The sequence below is a fragment of the Myotis daubentonii genome, chromosome 16, assembly GCF_963259705.1.
Source record: "Myotis daubentonii chromosome 16, mMyoDau2.1, whole genome shotgun sequence".
In the NCBI taxonomy this organism is placed as follows: Eukaryota; Metazoa; Chordata; class Mammalia; order Chiroptera; family Vespertilionidae; genus Myotis; species Myotis daubentonii.
In genome coordinates this window covers 55,264,846-55,285,103 of record NC_081855.1, presented here as the reverse complement: position 1 = coordinate 55,285,103, position 20,258 = coordinate 55,264,846, and the positions used below count along the sequence as shown (strand labels likewise).

The following is a 20,258-nucleotide window of genomic DNA, read 5'->3' as shown; positions in this document are numbered from 1 at the left end:
GTGTGTAAGAGAAAGGGAAAGACAGAGAGAAACATCGATAAAAGGGCCCGGGCCAGGGAGGGGCCTGCAATCAAGGTATGTGCCCTTGACCGGAATCGAACCCAGGAGCCTTTGGTCCTTAGGCCAACGCTCTATCCACTGAGCCAAACCGACTAGGGCAAAATGGATCACAGATTTAAACATTTTTGTAACATCCTTGAAGTGATAAAATTATAGCAACAGAGAACATGCTGGTGGCTGCCAGGGTGAAGGCGGGAGAGAGGGCGGCGGGGCGCACAGGGAAGGGCTCTGCATCTTGATGGCACCTACGCCACTGCCCTGGTTGTGGAGATGTGCTGGGCTTCTCCAGATGCTTCCACTGAGGGCGGCGGGGGGCGGGGGGAGCGTGGGCCTCTCCGTATCCCTGCTTGTGAACAATGCTCGTGCACTGTGAACCTACAATTATCTTGGAACAAACTATTTAATTAAAGAAAGAAAGACTTGCTATATATAATTCATCCAAACTCGGGGGGAATGCACACAGGTACCAGACCAGTTCACTGGGCGCCACCCGTGCAGGCGACGGAACGAAAGCACACAGGTTTCTAGGAGAAGCTCCCCTATCTTCAAGCCCTGCCTGGGCCGCAGAGCCCACCCCGCAGCCTCCCACTCTCCCTCCGCACTGAGAGCCCCCAGGAGGCGCCTCCTATCCCCGCTCAGAAGAGGGGCCCTCGTTTCCAAGTGCTCCTTCCCCACCAACTATCTGCGATGTCACCAGGTCATTTCCTCGTCACACTCACATTTATGAAATCAAGACAAGGCCAAACACAATGGACTCTCCCAGCAGTGAGCGGCAGAGGGAGAAATGGCCTGTGACGTCTCCTCTGAAAAGGAAACGTGACTTTTGTGAGAGCGGTGACTCTTGTAGCCATTTGCTCCGTCTCTGTGCAACGCAGCAAGTGTTCCAGTAACGAAACAAGACGGGGGCCTCCGCCACCGGCCCCCAGAGGAGAGCTGCCTTCTGGGTAACCGGCTTCCCCCCACCTTCTTCGCCCACTCTTCGTCTTTCAAAAGGGATTCTGAACCTGCAATTTGGGAGCTTGGCAACAGTGCCTTCAGCTTTTTCGTCAACCTCTGAATGCAGTTTTGACATTAAAAGCTTGTACTGTGCGAAAAAAACCATATTTTAGCGAAGACATTTTAACTTGAGAACTAATGAACTTAATATTGCATCCTGCCAGGAAAACCCATTTAAAAGAAATTCCATTTAAAGAACCTTCCTTTAAATTGAACTATGTTCACATCCAATCTAGCCAACCAGCGAAGCCGGCTGCTTTCCATATGCCCACCTGGACAGCTATGGCACTAGGCCTGGCTGTCGCCTCACTTATAAGCAATTCTGGTTTTGCTCTGGAAAAATCCATACACGAAAACACGAACTATGCCTTAAGTCTCTCTTAGAAGTTGCCAGTGGCTCAAAAAAAAATCCCAAAACAATATATCAAGCAAATTGACCAAAGTCCCTCAGAGCTAAAATTCTGTAATTCATTCATGATCAAAATTACAGACTGAGCCCTGGTCAGCGGACAGAGTGTCTGCCTGTGGACTGAAGGGTCCCGGGTTTGATTTCGGTCAAGGGCACATGCCCGGGTTGAGGCTCGATCTCCAGTAGGGGGATTTAGGAGGCAGCCAATCAATGATTCTCTCTCATCGTTGATGTTCCCCCCCTCCCTCTCTCTCTTTCTCTCTCTCTCTCTCTCTCTCTTCCTTCCTCCCTCCCTCCCTCTCCCTTCCTCTCTGAAATCAATAAAAATGTATTTAAAAAAATTACAGATGGATGCAGAGGGCACGCCATATGCAGACACTGTGCTGGGCTCTAGAGCAGGGGTCCTCGAACTACGGCCCGAGGGCCACATGCAAATACAAATATTGTCTTTGTTCCCGTTTTGTTTTTTTACTTCAAAATAAGATATGTGCAGTGTGCATAGGAATTTGTTCATAGTTTTCTTTAAAACTATAGTCGGACCCTCCAACGGTCTGAGGGACAGTGAACTGGCCCCCCGTTTAAAAAGTGTGAGGACCCCTGCTCTAGAGAAGGCAAAAGTGGAAGGCACAGGAATGGGCTGTCCAGAGGCAAGACGTAAACAGCTTTCTCTGCAGAGGACAAGGGAGAAGACGGAGGAGGCGGATTCTTCTAGAACGCACTGACGAGAAAATGCTCAGGACCTGGGGCGATCCCTCGGTGCTGGCGCCGAAGGCCCCACTGGGGAAGGGCGTCGTCCCAGGGCCTGCGGAGCAGCCGCCGAGGAGAAGCAGCCCCGGGAGGAGGGGCCGTCCTGGTGGAGGAACCTGAGCAAAACCAAACGGGAGCAAAGCAGGGCCGAGCCCCAGAGAAGCCGCCCAGACCGTCCAAGGACGCGTCTGCCGGGGTGCTGGCGTCTGCCGGGGTGCTGGCGTCTGCCGGGGTGCTGGCGTCTGCCGGGGTGCTGGCTGGAGCTGCAGCCGCTCCATGAACAGCTTCGGGCACCTGGGTCCGCTGCGGACACAGAGCCTGTGCGCCCCGAGGCTCACTCTAGATGTCAGAGTGGCAGCCACCCAGGGACCAGGCCCTGGCGCTCATGTCCCCACCATTCAGCGCTCTGTGGGCTCGATCCCCCCTCCCCTCAGAGAAACCTCTATGCAGTCCACTCCTCAACTGAGGTCCCAATCCATGCTGTTTTTGAACAAATGTGTTCATGAGCTATTTATAAAAATTAACATTTGTATAAATCTGAGCCCTTTAAAGGAAAAATTAAAATCCAGCAAGTCATGATCAGCCTTATTCCTCCAAATACTCACTGACAGCCCAGTCAGACCAGCACTTCCACACGAGCATGGGACTAGGAGCAACCAAGCCTTCGGTTTCCGGGCCAGACCCCGCAGGCCTGTCAGCGCCATGGCAGAGGCTGTGGCGAGTTCTCTAAGTTTCCTTCAGAGGAGCAAGCCCAGGCCCACGCGGTCCAACTGGGCCACGTTTGGGAAAGGTCTCGCGAGTGACCTCTCTGACCCGCGTGGGGGCCATGCTCTCGGCTGCTTCTGCCTTGAAGATAATCGCTGGTGACTCTGGTGACTGGCGAGAGGACAGTGTCCTGAGCACTGCCACGTGCTGCCACGCCAGGTTTCCAGACGTCAGCACCTCGGTCACTTTTCCAGGGTGCGCCAGGGCCAGAGCCTGGGCATTGCTGCTGTCCCGTTCCCTGTGCCCTCTGATCCTCAAGCCCAGCTTCACAAACACAGGACACCCCCCCCCCCCCAGGCACACAGCGACGCATTCGTGCAAAGGCGACGGAACTGGGAGCTGCCGGTGTCCAGGAAATGCTGCGCGTCACCGTGTTTCCTCCAGCTCCTTGGTGCTCTGGCGCCTCGGAACGCAGTGCTCTGAACTGTACGCCTGATTCAGAAACCCCTCTGCCTACAGGTGCATTATTCCAACTCCCCACAAGCGCCCCCAGTCCCCTCCCTCCCCCTCTGCTGGCACACTTCCTACCGAAGCAGAGGGGCCGGCGTTCCAGTAAACTTCCCATTTCTGCATAAAGGCCTTTAAAAACGCGAGAGGTGGGTGACCTCCTTCTGTAAGCGAAGGGCCAGGCGGTGAGCATTTCAGCTTGTGGCCAGATGGGCTCGGTCACAACACTCAAGTCTGCCTTCCTAGGACAGGGCAGCCTCAGAAACCAGTGAGCCAGGGAGAAAGCCGGGCCCGCTAGCACCATCTTCATGGCACTGACACTTGAACTTCATACACTTCACGTCATGACTAGCCTGAATCTCCCCCAACCATTCCAAATGGCAGGGCCACTGTTACCCGAGCCCAAAACCAGGCCGCAGGTCACCGTGAGTCCTCTCCTGATCGAACGGATTAACCGCAGCAGGTTTCTCTGAATTATTTTCTCACAAAAATGCAGTTATTTCAGATGCCAACCAGTCAAAACTGTGAGGCGCAAAAACCCTTATATGAAACAGAAAGAGCCATACAGCCTACAGATTGTCACTTAATATATTTGTATTTAACTAAATTGTTCTCCATTATACAGCAGGGACCCCACCAATGCACCTTAGACACAAATTTGACCGTGGACATGTACCCCAAAAAGAAGTGGGGAGGAGGGGACGAGAACCTGACTGCAAGCAGGGAGGAGAGCGCCCACTCTTCCACTCAGTGAGCAGATGGCTCCTGCGTCTAAACCAGCAGCTATTTAAATTTAGTTCAAAGGAGCCATTAAAATTCCGTTCCCTAGCGTCACTGGCCACACTTCAAGTTCAAAAAGGTGCTCTGATATTCTCGACTGACTCACAAGGAATAACTTGATTCTGTAACCAACATTCTGACCCGACAACCCCACACCTTCGTCCTAACTCGTGTCCTTAGAAGAATGTCGGGGGGCCTGGCTGTGGGGGCGGATGCCCTGAACACGCCTTAAGATAAATTCTTCTAAAACCCGGAGTCGCTGATCCTCACGGATAAACTAATTACACGGCAGGAGTTTCAAGTCTGTTTCATCCACAGGCTCTGCTGTTTAAAGCCTTTTGTCTGTACACAGAATAGAAGGCTGCACCCGGTTAGAAGCTTCTGGCAAAGTAAATCTGTAAAAAGCAAGCGGGCTCTGAGCTCCCCGCGCCCCGACAGCGAACTCGCGGGTAAGCGTGTTCCGTCCCCAAGGACGGCTCCCGAGGGAAGGCTCTCGGGAAACCTTCCAGAGGCAGTGGAACCGTCAGGCCACAGCCCCCACTCTGCCTCTGGAAGCCCCCACCCCACCCCTTTCTCCTCAAGTCTCCCCCAACTTCACCTACGTATCCCTCCCCGTCTTGGTTCCAAGATTCACGGATCTAGGTTTGTTCTCTGCCTGGAATATCACTTTTTTTTTCTACATTTCTTTTAGTTTATTGAATTTGGTGGCATATAGTTTCTCTGGAATGTAACTTTAGTAACTGCTTTTCTTTCCTTTTTTTTCTGACAGCCTGAAAAGTATCTATTTTCTAGTTTACACATATTAATACAGATTTAAAAATAAATTATAGGCTTTACTCGATTCTAACAAATCCAAAATCTTAGAAAAGTACTACGAAATAAAAAAGTATCACCTTTTTTAAAATGGCAATGTTTTCTGCTGCAATATATATAAATAAACAAATCATGGTATGTCCCACCAATAGAACGCTTGTTAGCAATACAATGTAATGAACTATTTATTCATGCACACATGAATGAATCCAAGATAATATGGTGAATCAAAGAGACGAGGCAAAGGAAGAAGCATATGCTTCTATTTCTGTGAAATCCCAGGAGAAACTAATGTATCTAACAGCAAGTCCATGGTTGCCTGGTGGCAGAGGTCTGTTTGGGGTGCGTAGGAAAAGTACAAGGCAGGAAGAATTGTGGGGTGGGCCTGGCCAATGTGGACCAGTGGTCAGAACACCAGCCCACGCACTGATTCTGGTCAAGGGCACATACTTGGATTGCAGGTTTGATTCCTGGCCCTGGTTGGGGTACGTGCGGGGGCAACCAATCGATGTGTCTCTCTCATATCGATGTTTCTTTCTCTCTCTCCCTCTTCCTCTCCCTCTCCGCCTCCCTCTCCCTCCCCTTCTCCCTCCCTCCCACTCTCTCTGAAAATCAATGGAAAAAACATCCTCAGGTGAGGATTAAAAACAAAGTGGCTACTGTTCCATGTTGCACATGAACGTCTCAGAGTGAAAAGGGGCAAGTGCTGGGCAGAGACACGGCCAACTCACAGCAGGAAGCAAGGCGGCGACGCAGAAACACAGAGCGGGAACCTTTCTCACGCGAACAGCTTTAGAAAGGAACGTTTCTCATTTCATCTTTTTTACTCTACTTTGAAAATGCACCCCAAAACGCACATGTTCACCAGACTAAAATGATAAGTGTATTCCCGACAGCCCTAAAAACAAATGATGAGGCGTTGTTGGAAACCAGCTATTTTGTTTATTATTAGCAACTTTTAAAAAAAGGAAGTAGTTGTAAATAATATCACATAGGTCTCTTTCCTTCTATAAGGAAAAGGAAAAGAAGGTAAAGATAGAAATGACCCTATTTCAACTCAGGCGTTAAGAGTAAACTATCTCCCTTGTAACAGGAAGGAAATACAGGGCCCGCATGGCCTGCGCGTTATGTAACTGCTGGTGCTGGAGCAGCCGTGACCTGCAGATGCCGGGCTGGGAGCGCGCTCCTGAGCGGGTGGGCGGGGAGGCCGAATGACAAGGCGTCCTGGGAAAGGCTCGGGTTACAGCAGCCCGGCCAGCTAGATGCTCACGGTATTCACGTTTTCCACAGAGCGAGGAAACACAATACACTCGGAAGGGCAAGAGCTCACGCAGGAAACCAATCGCTCAGCTCGGGCTGGTCTGAATGAATGTAAACACCAGCCTGGTTCCCACAGGCCTGGGGGTGCAGCTCCTGTTCCCAGGACAAAGCCCTCTCCTTCTCTCGCATCTCTCACCAGAGTCACCCCCGCACACCCTGCCAGTTCGTGCAGAGCTCCTCTGACTTCCCTCGTGCCTCCCAGCCCTCCAGTGCCCCGTGTTCCCTAGCGTCCCCCCTTCCCGCCCTGGAGCCCCGTCACTTAGGCTAAGACACAGCCAGGCGCAGAGCAGCGCTGGGAGAGCCTGTGCGTCAACAGGCCTCGACTTGAATGCCAGGGCCACCACCACCCACTCCGTGGGCCAAGGATGGAGTCCGGGGGCAGTCTATCCCCGCAGGGCACCAGGTCAGAGACCAGAGGCCCAGGGAGGCGGGAGGCCACGGGGAGGGTAGAGCAAGGACTGCGGCGGGCTCCAGAGCTAGGGAAGCCAGGCTGGGTGCTGCTGGCTGCCTGGCAAGCCGCGTTGTCTGGAGGAGAGCGGCCACCGCGGGCGGGCTGTGCAGACCCAGGGCAGCTCCGAGCTGTGGGACCCGGGCAGTCTGCACCGAGAGCAGGTGAGGCAGCCAGGCGGGGCGGTCCCTGGCCAGCACCTGAAGCCCGTCTCCTCATTTGCCAAGTAGATAAGACAAGCTGCCAGTCGGAAGATAAGTAGGTCCTGGAGATGTCAGGGACAGCAGGTGACTAGTGAACAATACTGTTCCGTACATTTACTGTCAAGTTGCTACGAGACTAACTTAAACGTTATCATCCCAAGAAAAGAAGTGTAACTCTGTGGGGTGACGGATGTGAACTAAATTTGTGGCGCTCACGTCACCTGTCAGCACCGTGGCGCACCCCTCACACTGCCCCGCGCTGTCGGCGGACTGACGGGACAGCGGAGGAGAAGCTGCCCAGCCAGTGTGAGCGGGAACCGGGACGCGCCGTGCTCCTCGGACCGTCAAATGTTCAAGTGTTTCCGACATGGTGGCTCCTCGGCAGGACCCGTCCCCAGGGCCCCCCCCCCCAGGCCTCCCATGGACTCCCGCTAGGCGAGCGCTGGGCCCACGGAGGTGGTGCGGCTGCCCCTGCACGGGCCGGCGGGGAGCCCAGCGCACCCTCCGGAGGGGCCCCTGCAGGAGAACCTGTGTCAGACATTTCCCCGCGGCGCCCAGCCCTGCTGCTTCCTGCGGACACGGCTAACATTCTCCAACTCAGTTGCTTTGAACGTTCTGACCTGTTAAAGACGGGAGACAAAGGACTCTAAAATCCCCTTCATGGGAAACAGCATGGCCCGGAGAATGGAACACACAGAAAGGCGTTTCCTCCCCTTTCCCACGGGGGGCGCCAGAGCAGTCGGGATGCTGCACTGTGTTCATCCCTCATGTCCATCAGACCCAGAAGTTGGGAACAGACGCCCTCTCCTCAGCCTCCCCATCAAAACTCAATGAAAATAACATTAAGACTCTCACTACGGATTCACGGTAAGGAGGGATGCCCCCTGAAACAGCCGAGCCAACCAGCCGCCCAGGAGAAGCAGAGAGAGTAACACAAGAACCTTTATCTCTTCCCCGGCCTCCGGTTGGGTTTCAAACAAAACCCGATCGGAGGGCCTGGCTGACTGGGGTTAATCAAAGCAAGCAAAATCTCTAACTCGGAGAAACCGCTCACGCAGCCTGCAGACGTACAACCCCTTCCAAAAGAGCACAGGTTCCGTGATCCTTCAGAGTCCACCAGTTGTTTTTATTATAATGTTACTCAAGTATGTACGCAGTCAGGGAAAACTCATACAACGGTCAAACCAAACTAGCGCACATTCAATGGGAAGGATGGCCTCGTGGCCACCATCGGGGCTCACCGTGAAGAGGAACTGATGGGCCGGCGCAGCTGCACCCCCCCCCCCGCCCCCCCGCAGGCCCAGGCCCGTGAGGCGGCTGCTGACTCCCCACCCACCGCTTCTCTCTACTTAAACCTTTGTCCGCTCCCGTGTAAGAAACTTAGCCTACACCTGGCTCCAGCACACTTTTTACATATTAGTTCCACCTCCACTCTTCTCACATTTGCTTCCAACCGTTAAAGTAGTATCATTTGGAGCCAAAAATAAACATACACACAGACCTCATCCTGTCTGACAGCATCCGCTATCTCCACGTGTCTACGTATTTTTTAAATATGTTTTTATTGATTTCAGAGAGGAAGGGAGAGGGAGAGAGAGATAGAAACATCAATGATGAGAGTGAACCAATGATTGGCTGCCTCCTGCACACACCCTAAGGGGGATCGAGCCCGCAACCCAAGCATGTGCCCTGATAGGAATCGAACCTGGGACTCTTCAGTCCGCAGGCCGATGCTCTATCCACTGAGCCAGACCAGCTAGGGCTCTACGTATTTTTTCGATGGTCAAAATAAAAGCATTCCCCCCATCCCTGTCAGAGAATTCAAGGGTACAAGCTGGAAAAACTAGAAGTACCCACATCTCTAAGTAGATAGTTAAGATATCTTATTTCTGTCAATAAGCCTGGAAGGTCAAATGTTTCACTGGCCAGTTTCTTAAAGCCCCAGGCAAACAAGAGCATCTGCAGTACTAGGGAAGGTCTCTCTTCTCATCGTTTTTCACGGGCTTAATTGTGTCTTTAAAGCAATCACATGACTGACTCATGATCCAACGGGATCCACAACAAGCCCTGATTTTCCATACGATTTTTTGTCTAATAAAGAGCAAACTTTACGTGACAACAAACAGCAGCTTCGCACTCCTCTGCCGACCGGAGGGCTGGGAAGAGCGCGTCTTCCTTCCCGGAGCGTGAAAAATAAACTGCAACTTCAGACGAGCACGTGGTGTCCGGGCAGCACAGCTGCCAGCCTCGCAGCTGCCGTGTGTTTGCCCACACACAGGAACGGGATGAGCGATGGAAATATGATCTGGCTTCGTGAGCCAGAATAAAACTGCCGCGTCAGGGGGCTGCGAGCAGGAGCTGGTGTCACCCATCAGGAAGGCATCCATCATGTCCTATTGATTCCACGCCTCACGCACGAGCTGTGCCGCACAGGCCCTGAGGCGTCTGCTTCTCCGTCCCCTGCCCCAGGGCCCACCCTCTGCGTCCAGCGGTCACCACTAGCCCATCCTCTACCTGCTTTTAGCCGCTGGTCTTCCTTTGCTAAGAAACTAACAGCATGGCAATCATGAGATGTAAATTACAGATACCTTTAGACTGCATGGAATAAGGCACAGTGAGTGAATTCCTCGGGAACTTGTCTTTTAGATCTGGAATCTATCTATGCTAATAAAAGCCTTGGGGGTGATCTGGCCAGCAGGGGAGGACAGTTGGGGATGATCAGGCCGGCAGGGGAGTAGTTAGGCATCAATCAGGTCGGCAGGGGAGCTGTTAGGGGGCAATCAGGCTGGCAGGCTGAAGCACTTAGGGGCAATCAGGCAGGCACGCAGGTGAGTGGTTAGGAGACAGCGGTCCAGGATTGTGAAAGGGATGTCCAACTGCTGGTTTAGGCCCGATCCCGGCAGTCGGACATCCTGGGATCAGGCCTAAACCAGCAGTCGACATCCCCCAAAGGGTCCGAGATTGGAGAGGGTGCAGGTTGGGCTGAGGGACACCTCCTCCTGTGCACGAATTTCGTGCACCGGGCCACTAGTCAAATATAAAAGACAAATAAAAAACCTAAAGAGGTACGCAATTATTTTTGGTTGACATTATAGTTAAAACCTAGAGGTTAAAACTGTACAATAAACATAATGGCCCCAAGTGGAAGCGACCCAAGTGTCCACTGGTGGATGAATAAACAAATGCAGTCTGTGCGTGAAATAAATTAGTCAGCCTTAAGAAGGAATTCTGACACGCGCTACCACATGACTGAAGGCACCATGCGAAGTGAAGGGAGCAAGTCACCAAGGACAAATACTGTATGACGCCGCTCACAGAGGGACAGTCACGTCATGTTCAGAGACCAGGCAGAGAAGGGGAGGTGTTCGCCAGGGGCTGGGGAGGGGGTGGGACTCAGTTTCCATGGGGACATTCCGAGGATCCCTTAGTCGGCACTCAAATCTATTTCTGAGGGCTTCCCATGTGCTCAGGATAAAAAGCAAGATGGTTGGATTTGCTCCATCAAGACACCTGCCCGCAGGGGAAGCCAGAAAGCCCAGCGACCCGGGCAAGGCACAGTGAGCAGCGCAGTGACAGTGAGCAGCGCGGTGACAGTGAGCGGGACTCCAACTAGAAGGGAACCGGCCAGTTCACCTGAGCGGCCAGGCAGACAGGAGAGCTAGAGGGGAAAGGGATCCGCAGGCTGGTGTACAGGTGACCTTCAGACACTGCCCGGACCCCAAGAGCGAGGTGTGGAGCGGGTGTGGGGCCTACATGCGCCATGAGCAATAGAGAAAGGAGGGGGCAGGCGGGAAGGGCTCTGGGGACCACGCTCAAGAACCTGAACTTCTTGAAGGTGCAGCCACTTAGGAATTTTAAACTAGCAAGTGGCATGTTCAGATTTCCAATTAGAGCGCCTGGGGCAGCAGCCAAGAGAGAATGGGCGGTGAGAACGGGCGTCCGGAGCTGAGACTCACTGGGCATTACGGACTCTGCCGCCCAGCCCGGCGGGAGAGCTCAGAAGTGCAGAGGGCAGGCTTCTGAGTGGAGGGGGGACTTAGCACATCTCAAGATACATACAGCACCCATCTTCCACGTAGCGCTAATGACATACACATAAAGACGTTCCTAAAAAATAAAGGCCAACAGCCCTAACATCAAAATGTACCTCTCAGGGATTGTAATGCATCATATGCATTGTTACAACATGTAAAATGATTCCAGGAGAAATATACAGAGCTGTCTGCTTCACCCTTGTACAGGTTGAAAACCAAGAAAGAAGGACCGATGATACAGTGGCCACCAGGACCTCCTCTTCAGTGAACTTGAGTGGGAGCCTCCCCACCAGCCCACATCCCCATCGGGCCTCTGACCGACTCCGTGCAAAGCACCGGCTGCCTGGGCGGCACGGCGGGCTCCCAGCCCCAGGCCAGGCTGCCCCACGCCTCCCGCAGCTGCTACACAGCAGCCTCCGCATCAGACCTGCCAATACAATCCTTGGGTGCTTCCTGCATACACACCAGGACTGGCAAAGTGGTTAAAAAGTAACTATAAATAAGGGACCCAGTTCCATTGGGGATAAAATATGTCATACCCTGTTGGCAACTCAAAATTGCACCGGATAATGAAACAAAAATAAAACAAATGCATGAAAAGAGCAACAAGGCACACTTTCTTGCGGCCATTTAATCAACGGTACACTGGCAAATAGTCTTTTTGGTTATTCAACCCACAGAAGTACATTGCTTAACCTACTGTTATGGTATCTGTCAACAGGGTTTTGCATAATTTATAAAGGTGTAAGAAAAAAAGCCAGGAACCTCTGAGAAAAAAGAAACTCCACTAACAAGTAAAAGGACAACGCTGCCTACACTGAGGCACAGAGGGAAGCATGAGGCCTCTCAGGGTCCAGGGAAGGGGTGGGTCAGGAAGACTAAGATTCCCAGACTGCCCTGGCCAGTTAGCTCAGTGGTTGGAGCATCAGCCTGCAGGCGGCAGGGTCTTGGGTTCAATTCCAGTCAGGAGCACATGCAGGAGGCAACTGATCATCGATGTGTCTCTCACGTCGGTGTTTCTCCCTCTCTGTCTCTCCTCTCCCTTCCACTCTCTCTAGAAAATCAATAGAAAAAATATCATTGGGTGAAGATTAAGAAAAAAAAAAATATTCCCAGAGACAGATGGGGAAAGGCAAACACTGAAGACAAGGAAGGAAGTATCAAAAGAGAGGGGAGGGCAGGAGACGACACTGTGAGTGGCAAACCGGCAAACCGGCACAGAGACCGTCAAAGTTCTGTGTTGCGAACTTTGCTTAATATGAGAAATAAGGTTGGACAGAGAGGGCAGGACACAGAGGGCCTTGAAGAAGCAGCGAAGGCGTTCAGAAGGTTACACCGGCGCACAGAGGGCTGGAACGGGGCTGGCCAATGGAAACAGTGTCTGCAGAAGAATGCGGGGTGACCTGCAGGACCGAAGACACTGGGCAGCACCGCCCAGAGTGAGAAGCAGCCAGTGAACTCTGTCCCTGCCTCGGTCCAGGGGAAGATGACCAGGCCAAGTCTCGCTAGAATCTCAACTAGGAAGCATGACAAGCAATGGCCACTCAGAAACTGGAAGAAGGCAGCAAGGAAGGCCACAGCACGGCATGGGGGCCGCAGGGTTGGAGCAGCTGACAAGCACGTGGGCTGACACCCAGGGGAGGGAGCACGCCGAGTGGGCAGAGCAGCAGCTGGTGGTGGGGAGAGGCTCCGGGCGCACAGAGGCCCACCACGGGGTTGCTGAGGCCCCAGCACTGCAGGAACCCCCTCCCAGCTCGCATTCCTGCATTTCCGCACCATTCCTATCACCAGCCTAACAGTCCTTGCCCCCCTCCGCTCCCCCTTCCCCTCCTCACCCCTCCCCTCCCCTCCCCTCCCCTCCCTTCCTCTTCCCCTTTCCTCTTCCTCCTGGAGCTCCCGGGAGTGGGTTCTTTGCTCTTACAACCAAAAGCTAAACCAGCACACAGACCGTGCAAGCAGGAAGCAAGCCGTTCAATAAGCTGCTGCCATAAACACTGAACAGCTCTGGCCCTTAAGGGCAATAGGGAGCTAAAATCAGACCAGAAGAGAAACAAACAAAAGCCTCACACCCGGCAGAGGGGCCCAAGGGAACTTCCTGGGGGAACGGGTGCAAAGGGTCTGATCCTGGCAGAGGTGTGGCCACTCTGTTGTCAAAACTGATCAAACTGTACACCTGCCAGTGACCACTTCACGCCGAGTAAACGGTATCTCACGCCCTAACCCTAAATTATCCCCTTCAGAGGGCTTGAATTTTTGTTTTGTTTTTCAGAACTGGGTTGGTCTGGATAAACCTCACCGAGGACGCAGAACAGAAGTGGGGGCTTAAACACCTGACTTTCGTTGTGTACAGAACAGAAAGGACATCCAGCCGCCTGCTTGTAGGGGCGGGGGAGGGCTGAGAGAGACCCAGTGGGGCTTAGCAGGGGGCTGGTATGCTGGGGTAGTCGACCTTGGTTCAAGCTCACAGCGTCCTCAAGGCACATGTTCAGGCCAGAGCATTTCCTGTGTGCGTGTTAGACCTAACAGCAACACTGAACAGAGGGCAGGAACACCTGCAGCGGCCCGAAAGCACTGGGAATGTCTGCGTTGTTTTGAGTCTAGCGGAATGCTTCTTTTCAGCCACACTCTTCAGGTAGATCACAAAGACTAGTAACCCCATTGCTGGAATTCTAATGTGACTCATGAACTTGATTCTAGGGGCAAACACTAATTCAGCAGAGGGATCAGAATCATGTCGATTCAACGCCATCGTATGGTGCTCGGGTGCAGGTAAAGGAATTCACCCATGACCACAGCACTCTTCCAAAAGGGCAGCGGAGGGGGAAACCCTCTCCGAATCCTTGTTCCACTTTAACAAACAAAAAACAGAGCAAAACCCAGAGGAAGAAGCATTTGGTCAGAATCCCACTTCTGTGTTTTCAAAGGGAGAACCGACTCAAATTCAGACGTTACCCTGAGGGGCGTGTTTGAAAAACAATCGTGCAGATTTTGATTTCCAGAGACTTCGAGTTTAAAAACATCTCACAGAATCAAGATACAGTTCATAAGCATAAAACACAAAGTACAAAGGGAGCAATGGGGACAAACAACAAATCCGTTTATAGATCATCAAATCCAAACACTTAAAAAACATAAGAAACCAAAGAGGAAACTGACAAGCGCAGTACTCACAGCCATAATCAGCTCGAAGGGGTGTTTGTACACCCTCACGGGGGACTGGTATTTCTGCACCATGATTGTGATGGACCTGCGATCTTCTCACACCTGCAAAACACAAACGTGGCAAATAGCCAGGACGGGGAAGACTGAGCCTGGATCTGTACGTCACACCCCACTCTAAGGGTAGGAAGGAACCACAACGGGTCCTAACCCCAAGCACACAGAAATCCAAGGTGACACCAAGGGCCGGGGAGGCAATGGACGGTGAGCGAGGGGGAGGGAAGCCCCAGTGGAATGAGGGGAACGGCCCTGGCCTGAGGCCCGAAGGCCTCCTTCTGTAGCCGCCTTGCTGGGCCTTTCCCAGGGCAGCCCTGGGTTAGTCCTTTCCAGCAGTGAAACGTTCCTATCTGATTATTCTGATAACAATACAAACAGCTCCCGAATCGTTTCCTCCTAGACAACTTCTACTAGAAGCCAAGTAAAAATGGTGGCACTCTAAGATATTAAGTGCAGGGCCACAGAGAAATTTAAAAGTGGGGAACAAAGTGGGGGGGGGGGAATACCACTGTTATCTCAAATTATGGAATACACCTCAAAAGCTGGCTTCAGCCTGGCCAGTGTGGCTAATGGTTGGGCATGGACTCATGAACCAGGAGGTCACACTTTGATTCCCGGTCAGGGCACAGGCCTGGGTTGTGGGCTCCATCCCCAGTAGGGGGCGTGCAGGAGGCAGCCGATCCATGAGTCTCTCTCATCACTGGGGTTTTTATTCTTCTCTTCCTCTCTCTGAAATCAATAAAAATATATTCTTTTTAAAAAAAAAAGCTAGCTTCAAAGGAAACTGGCCCACCCCCACTTTGGAAGCGCACAAGCACCATTTCAGACACCTGTCTTCCAATGGCAGCGCTGCCCAGGACTCTGGCCACAGGCTCCTCTGAAGGGTCCGGCCTCAAACAGCTGTCATATCGATAAGCAATCAATTCAATGCTGGTGCCTCCTTCCCGCGGCAAGAAATCCACGCGCCAGTCCCCGCCCCCAGGGGTTTTTCTGAAAATACACTGTACTCCTTCCCACCCCCATTTAAACGTGAGAAAGAAAAATGCATCCCAAGAGCGCACCTGCCCTGCAGAGGACGATCATTAAGGGCGTTGCTGTGCGCCGAGTGCGGGGAGAGGAGCCTCAAGGGTAGACGTGGACTATCCTCCAGGAGCCCGAAGTCTAGATGCGAACAACAACACAACACAACACAACACAATCACAAAGACAGGCTGCGCGGGACTGCTGTCTGCAGCGCTACCGCCAGGCAGGTCCGGGCTTCCCGGGGCCTCCGCTCAGCATCGCTCGCCGGGAGGCGGCGACGGTGGGAAAGGGCACGCACTCCCGGACCGACAGCCTGAAACCTGCTCAGGACGATCGGCGGGCGACCTCGGGCCAGTCACGTGACCTCCCTCGGACCCGGTCGCCTCGGTAAGAGGCGATTTCGGGTGAGATAACCTTGAAAGACGTCCAGTTCTACAATCATGAGACGCAGAGCCACGCTCGGCTGGAAGCGTCGTTTCTCTCCGATGCTGGGACCCCGTTCTACTTAGTGGGTGCACAGCAGGGGGAAACCATCATCTTCTTAAATGTAACAGGGGAAGTGAGTTCAGGGTGCCTCCCGGTAAGGAGGCGGCTGACTGTCGGGGGTAAAAAGGGGTGAGCGGGTGCGTGGAAAAGGCAGCGTGCGCGGTGGAGGCGCCGTGTCCCCACTCAGGGCGCACTGCTCCGCGGGACCCGAGGGGCCGCGCCGAGGACCCTGCTAATTCACAGGCTCCTGCCAGTTCCCCGCGTCGGATGCTCGGTCCAGGGGAACGTCCTCCGTGGGAATCGGAGTTACCCGGCCGAGGGCGTCCAGGCCCCGGCAGCCTCTATTGCATGACAATCGGCCCCTAAGAATTAGCCAATGGCCAGACCCAGGTGGTCAAACCCAGGGAGTCCGTCCCGAGCAGGATCGCAGGGCGGCCGGGCCCTGGGTCACCGGGCAGGGGGTGCAGCGCGGCGGCTCCGGCGGGCCCCCCAGCCCCGGCCGACCGGGGAGGTGCGCTGCCCGCAAGGAGGGGTGTCCGAGTGGGCAGGCTGGCGGGGTGGGGGCGGGGAGGCAGCGACGGGTACGGGAACGGCGGCGAGGGCCGAGGGGTAGCGGGCCAAGGACGGGAGGAGGGCCGGCTCGGGGCCGAGGGGGACAGGGGGGCCAAGAGGAGCCGAGGGCCCGGGCCGAGGGGAGCCGAGAGGAGCCTTGGGGGCCGGCAAGGACGGGCCGGGCGCGGAGGCGGCCGCCCGGAGGGGCCGCGCGGGGGGCGCTCTCGGACCCGCCGCGGCGACGCGCGCGTACCTCTGTCAGAAGGGCCGGACCCAGGACGCGGGGCGGCGGGAGGCGCTCATCCCCGCGGCTCCTCGGCGCCGTCGCTGCTCCACTGCCCGCGGCCGGAGCTCGGCCACCGGTTCCGGGGGGGAGTGGGCGGGAGCGGGCGGGGCGTGGCGCGGCTCCAGTGGTTGTTACGGGTGACGGGGCGGGCGGGGCCGAGCGGCCGGAAGCGTCGCGCGTGCGCGGACGCGGCTGAGGCGGGGGAGGCGGGCGTAGCCAAGGTTGCTAGGGAGGGGGTGGGGACTAGCGCGGCGGGGCCGAGTGCGCAGGCGCCAACTCCGGGCCGGCGAGCGTGGGAGGAGCTCCGAGCGGGGTCGGCTCGGCAGTTCGGCTGGTCTCGCCGAAGGACGCTGACTCCGCCCAGTTACGTCATGGGGGCGGGACCAGGGTGAGGGGCGGGGCGGGGCGAAACGCCAAGCGGGTGGCGGGCACTTGCCGAGAGCAGTTCCGCGGAACAGGGAAGTCTGCACTGTTTCCAAAAAGCTGGGGCCTTGGGCTCGCCCGTCTGCTCCGAGCCCCTGCCCCCAGACGGCCGGCCGGAGCTGCCGGTCCCCTCGAGCTTCCTCATTTTTTGTGGACGGCTCAGCAGCGGCAGGCTTCCCCTGCAGTGCCCTGCCCACATTCTCGCCGATGAAGCAAACGCCAGGGCTGGGTGGGACCCAGCAGCAACCCGTCAACACGTCTGGGCTGTGGGGTGCGACTGAGGCGAGAGCCAGGATCTGCCTTGCGGGGACCTGAGGGCTGCATTTCTGCAGGAGAGGCGCGGTCCCGGCTCCCACTTCACAGCACAAGTGTGATACATGGTGTGACATGTGGGGGCCTGGAGAGGAGCGAATGACTAGAGAGGGACCGCAGATGCCCGCCCCCACAGCAAAGCTGGTGCTATAACCAACGTGCAATTTCTCCATCAATGTCACTGTTGTTCCGTTCTCGTTAGTCACCCTGGTGGCTGTACATTTGCTGCTGCTACTGCACAGGATGTTTTGGGGACTGTTCTGGAATTTCCTTTGGGGACAGTTCACCAACCTCACAAGAAAGTCAGTCATGGCTTAATCACACCTTTTCAACTCAAACCACCATTTTCCAGCTTGATCACTCACTCTGCTCACCAGCCAGCTTGGCCTGGCTTTGGCCTGTTGGCAACATCACATGCACCTTCAAAAGATGCTGTCAGGCCCTGACCGGTTTGGCTCAGTGGAGCGTGGGCCTGTGGATTGAAGGGTCCCAGGTTCGATTCCGGTCAAGGGCATGTACCTTGGTTGCGGGTACATCCCCAGTAGGGGGTGTGCAGGAGGCAGCTGATCGATGTTTCTCTCTCATCGATATTTCTAACTCTCTATCCCTCTTCCTTCCTCTCTGTAAAAAATCAATACAATATATTTTTTTAAAAGATGCTGTCAAAAAGAGACATCCGGGGAACCATGAGCCCACTGCTAGGAGTCAACAGTAGCACCTACCAATGGCCTTGCCCAAAGCGGAGCTGATCTGATAAGCCTCTGGATGTAACCAGCAATTTACAGGGAAGAGAGATCAAGGAACATGCCAAACGAAACCACAGGCCACCAGCCAAGAAGGGCCGTGGAAAACTACAGGACAAACATGTTCTTGACCAAGTAAATTCCAAAGGGAGAGTAACAGAGATTGGGAAATTCATTGAGCCATACACTTAAGGTTCATATGTCTTTTTTCTACATTTTTTCACTTCAATCAAAAATGTGAAAGAAAGCCGAAACCGGTTTGGCTCAGTGGATAGAGCGTCGGCCTGCGGACTGAAGGGTCCCAGGTTCAATTCCGGTCAAGGGCATGTACCTGGGTTGCGGGCACATCCCCAATAGGAGATGTGCAGGAGGCAGCTGATCGATGTTTCTCTCTCATCGATGTTTCTAACTCTCTCTATCTCTCTCCCTTCCTCTCTATAAAATATCAATAAAATATATTTAAAAAAAAAATGTGAAAGAAAAACAGACCTGAGACATCAACCAATATGTGAACTTTATTCCTACCTTGATTTTAACCAATAAAATAGTACAAAAATTATGCATTAGGAAATTTTAAATGCTATTTGATCATATAATATTAAGAAATTACTACTAATATTTTAGGTGGGCTAATATTTTTTCAAGAAGCCTTACCTTTTGGATGAACTGAAATATTTCTGAGTGAAAAAATGTGGTCTCTAGGGTTAGCGTCAAAGTAATCCAAATGGAAAAGGGAAGGAGTAAGGGCCTAGATGAACTAAGATTTGTCCTAAGTTGGTCATTGAGCGTTATATCATTCTGCCCACTTTTGCATATGTTTGAAATTATCCATAATAAAACGTTTTTCACAAAAATAGATGATTTGTCACCACTGAGGACGGGAAATCAAGATGTCATTACAAAAAGAGGGTTTGAAAGTGTCTCAAGCAATAGCCGTATCATTGAGATACATGAACAGCGTCGCAAGGTGGATAATTTGAAAGAAACACTTGTTTAGAGGTCTACGTGATGGTGTGTCTGGTTGTTTCTAAAATAGTTTTATCGGACAGGTGTCCAAAATCCACAAGAAACTCCTGCGCACCACACTGCGCAGGGCGTCACACCGGGTGGCACGGCACGGAGGGGAATGGACAGTGGGCTGGGTCACCTTTGGCCGCCACTGACCGAAACCCCAAAGTACAGGCGTCCTGACAAGACGGAGATGTCTGTCCCTCTGGCGGGGGTGAAGTCCGGGACTGGGGTGGTGCCTCCACGATCAATGGCATCTCCCCCAAGAGACCAGCAGCACCTGCCAACGGCCCCAAGCTTGGGATTGGCCACTGCAGGCGGAGAGCACTGCGGGGGCAGGCCCAAGAGGACCTTTCGGGGTGTGGGGTCTCTCGAGGCTGGGGTCTCAGGGCAGCCGCGCTGGGGATGCGGCAGTGCAGGCCTGGTGCACGCAGCCTTGAATATTTGAGTCTTGATGAGTAAAAACAGCTGTTTGATAAACGGGCTGTTTGCCCAAGGGAGCGATCTGTCATCCTGAGAAGGGGGTTGTTTGTCAAGATGAGCCAGACATTATTTTTCACGATTTCCTGCAGCAAACAGTGAAGTTATTTATTGGTTTACAGTCTGATCTTCCTGACCAAGCATTTTCTGGGTAAACAGCAAGGCGTGCTGACACAGGAGGCTGAGAGCTCAGGCCTGATGGTTAGGCTGTGGGGCCGCAGGGAGCCCGCAACCTCCTCGCCAGGGACAGAGGTTCCTTGTGTCTGGCTGCTTGGCTGTTACCGATGTGTCCTCTACCTCCAGCCAGCAAGTAGGAGGAAAGAGGAGGAGGAACAAACATTGTCCTTCCACCGGTGTCCCTTCCTTGGTGTGTGTGTGTGAGCATACGTGTGCATGTGTGTGTGCATGCAGCAGTGTGTGTGTTTCTGTATGCAGTAGTGTGTGTGAGTGTTCAGTAGTGTATGTGATGTGCAGTAGTGTGTGCAGTAATATGTGAGTATGTGTGTGAGTGTGCAGTAGTGTGCGTGTGTGAGTGCAGCAGTGTGCAGTAGTGTGAGTGTGCAGTAGTGTGTGTGAGTGCAGCAGTGTGCAGTAGTGTGTGTAAGTGTGCAGTAGTGTGTGTGTGAGTGTGCAGTAGTGTGAGTGTGCAGTAGTGTTGCGTGAGTGCAGCAGTGTGTGTGCAGTAGTGTGTGCGTGTGCAGTAGTGT

General features: G+C 53.8%; 1 protein-coding gene across 1 annotated transcript in view; it reads right to left on the bottom strand.

The window, feature by feature from the left end:
* Positions 1-16,709, bottom strand: part of SEC14L1 (SEC14 like lipid binding 1) — a 34,519-nt gene extending 17,810 nt beyond the window's left edge. The window contains exons 1-3 of the mRNA XM_059671364.1: positions 16,553-16,709; positions 15,300-15,399; positions 14,194-14,286 (exon numbers count right to left, since the gene is read on the bottom strand). Of these exons, the coding sequence (XP_059527347.1) occupies positions 14,194-14,256 (63 nt within the window). The 5' untranslated portion in view covers positions 14,257-14,286; positions 15,300-15,399; positions 16,553-16,709. The remainder of the gene's footprint in view (positions 1-14,193; positions 14,287-15,299; positions 15,400-16,552) is intronic.
* Between the last annotated feature and the right edge of the window lie 3,549 nt (positions 16,710-20,258).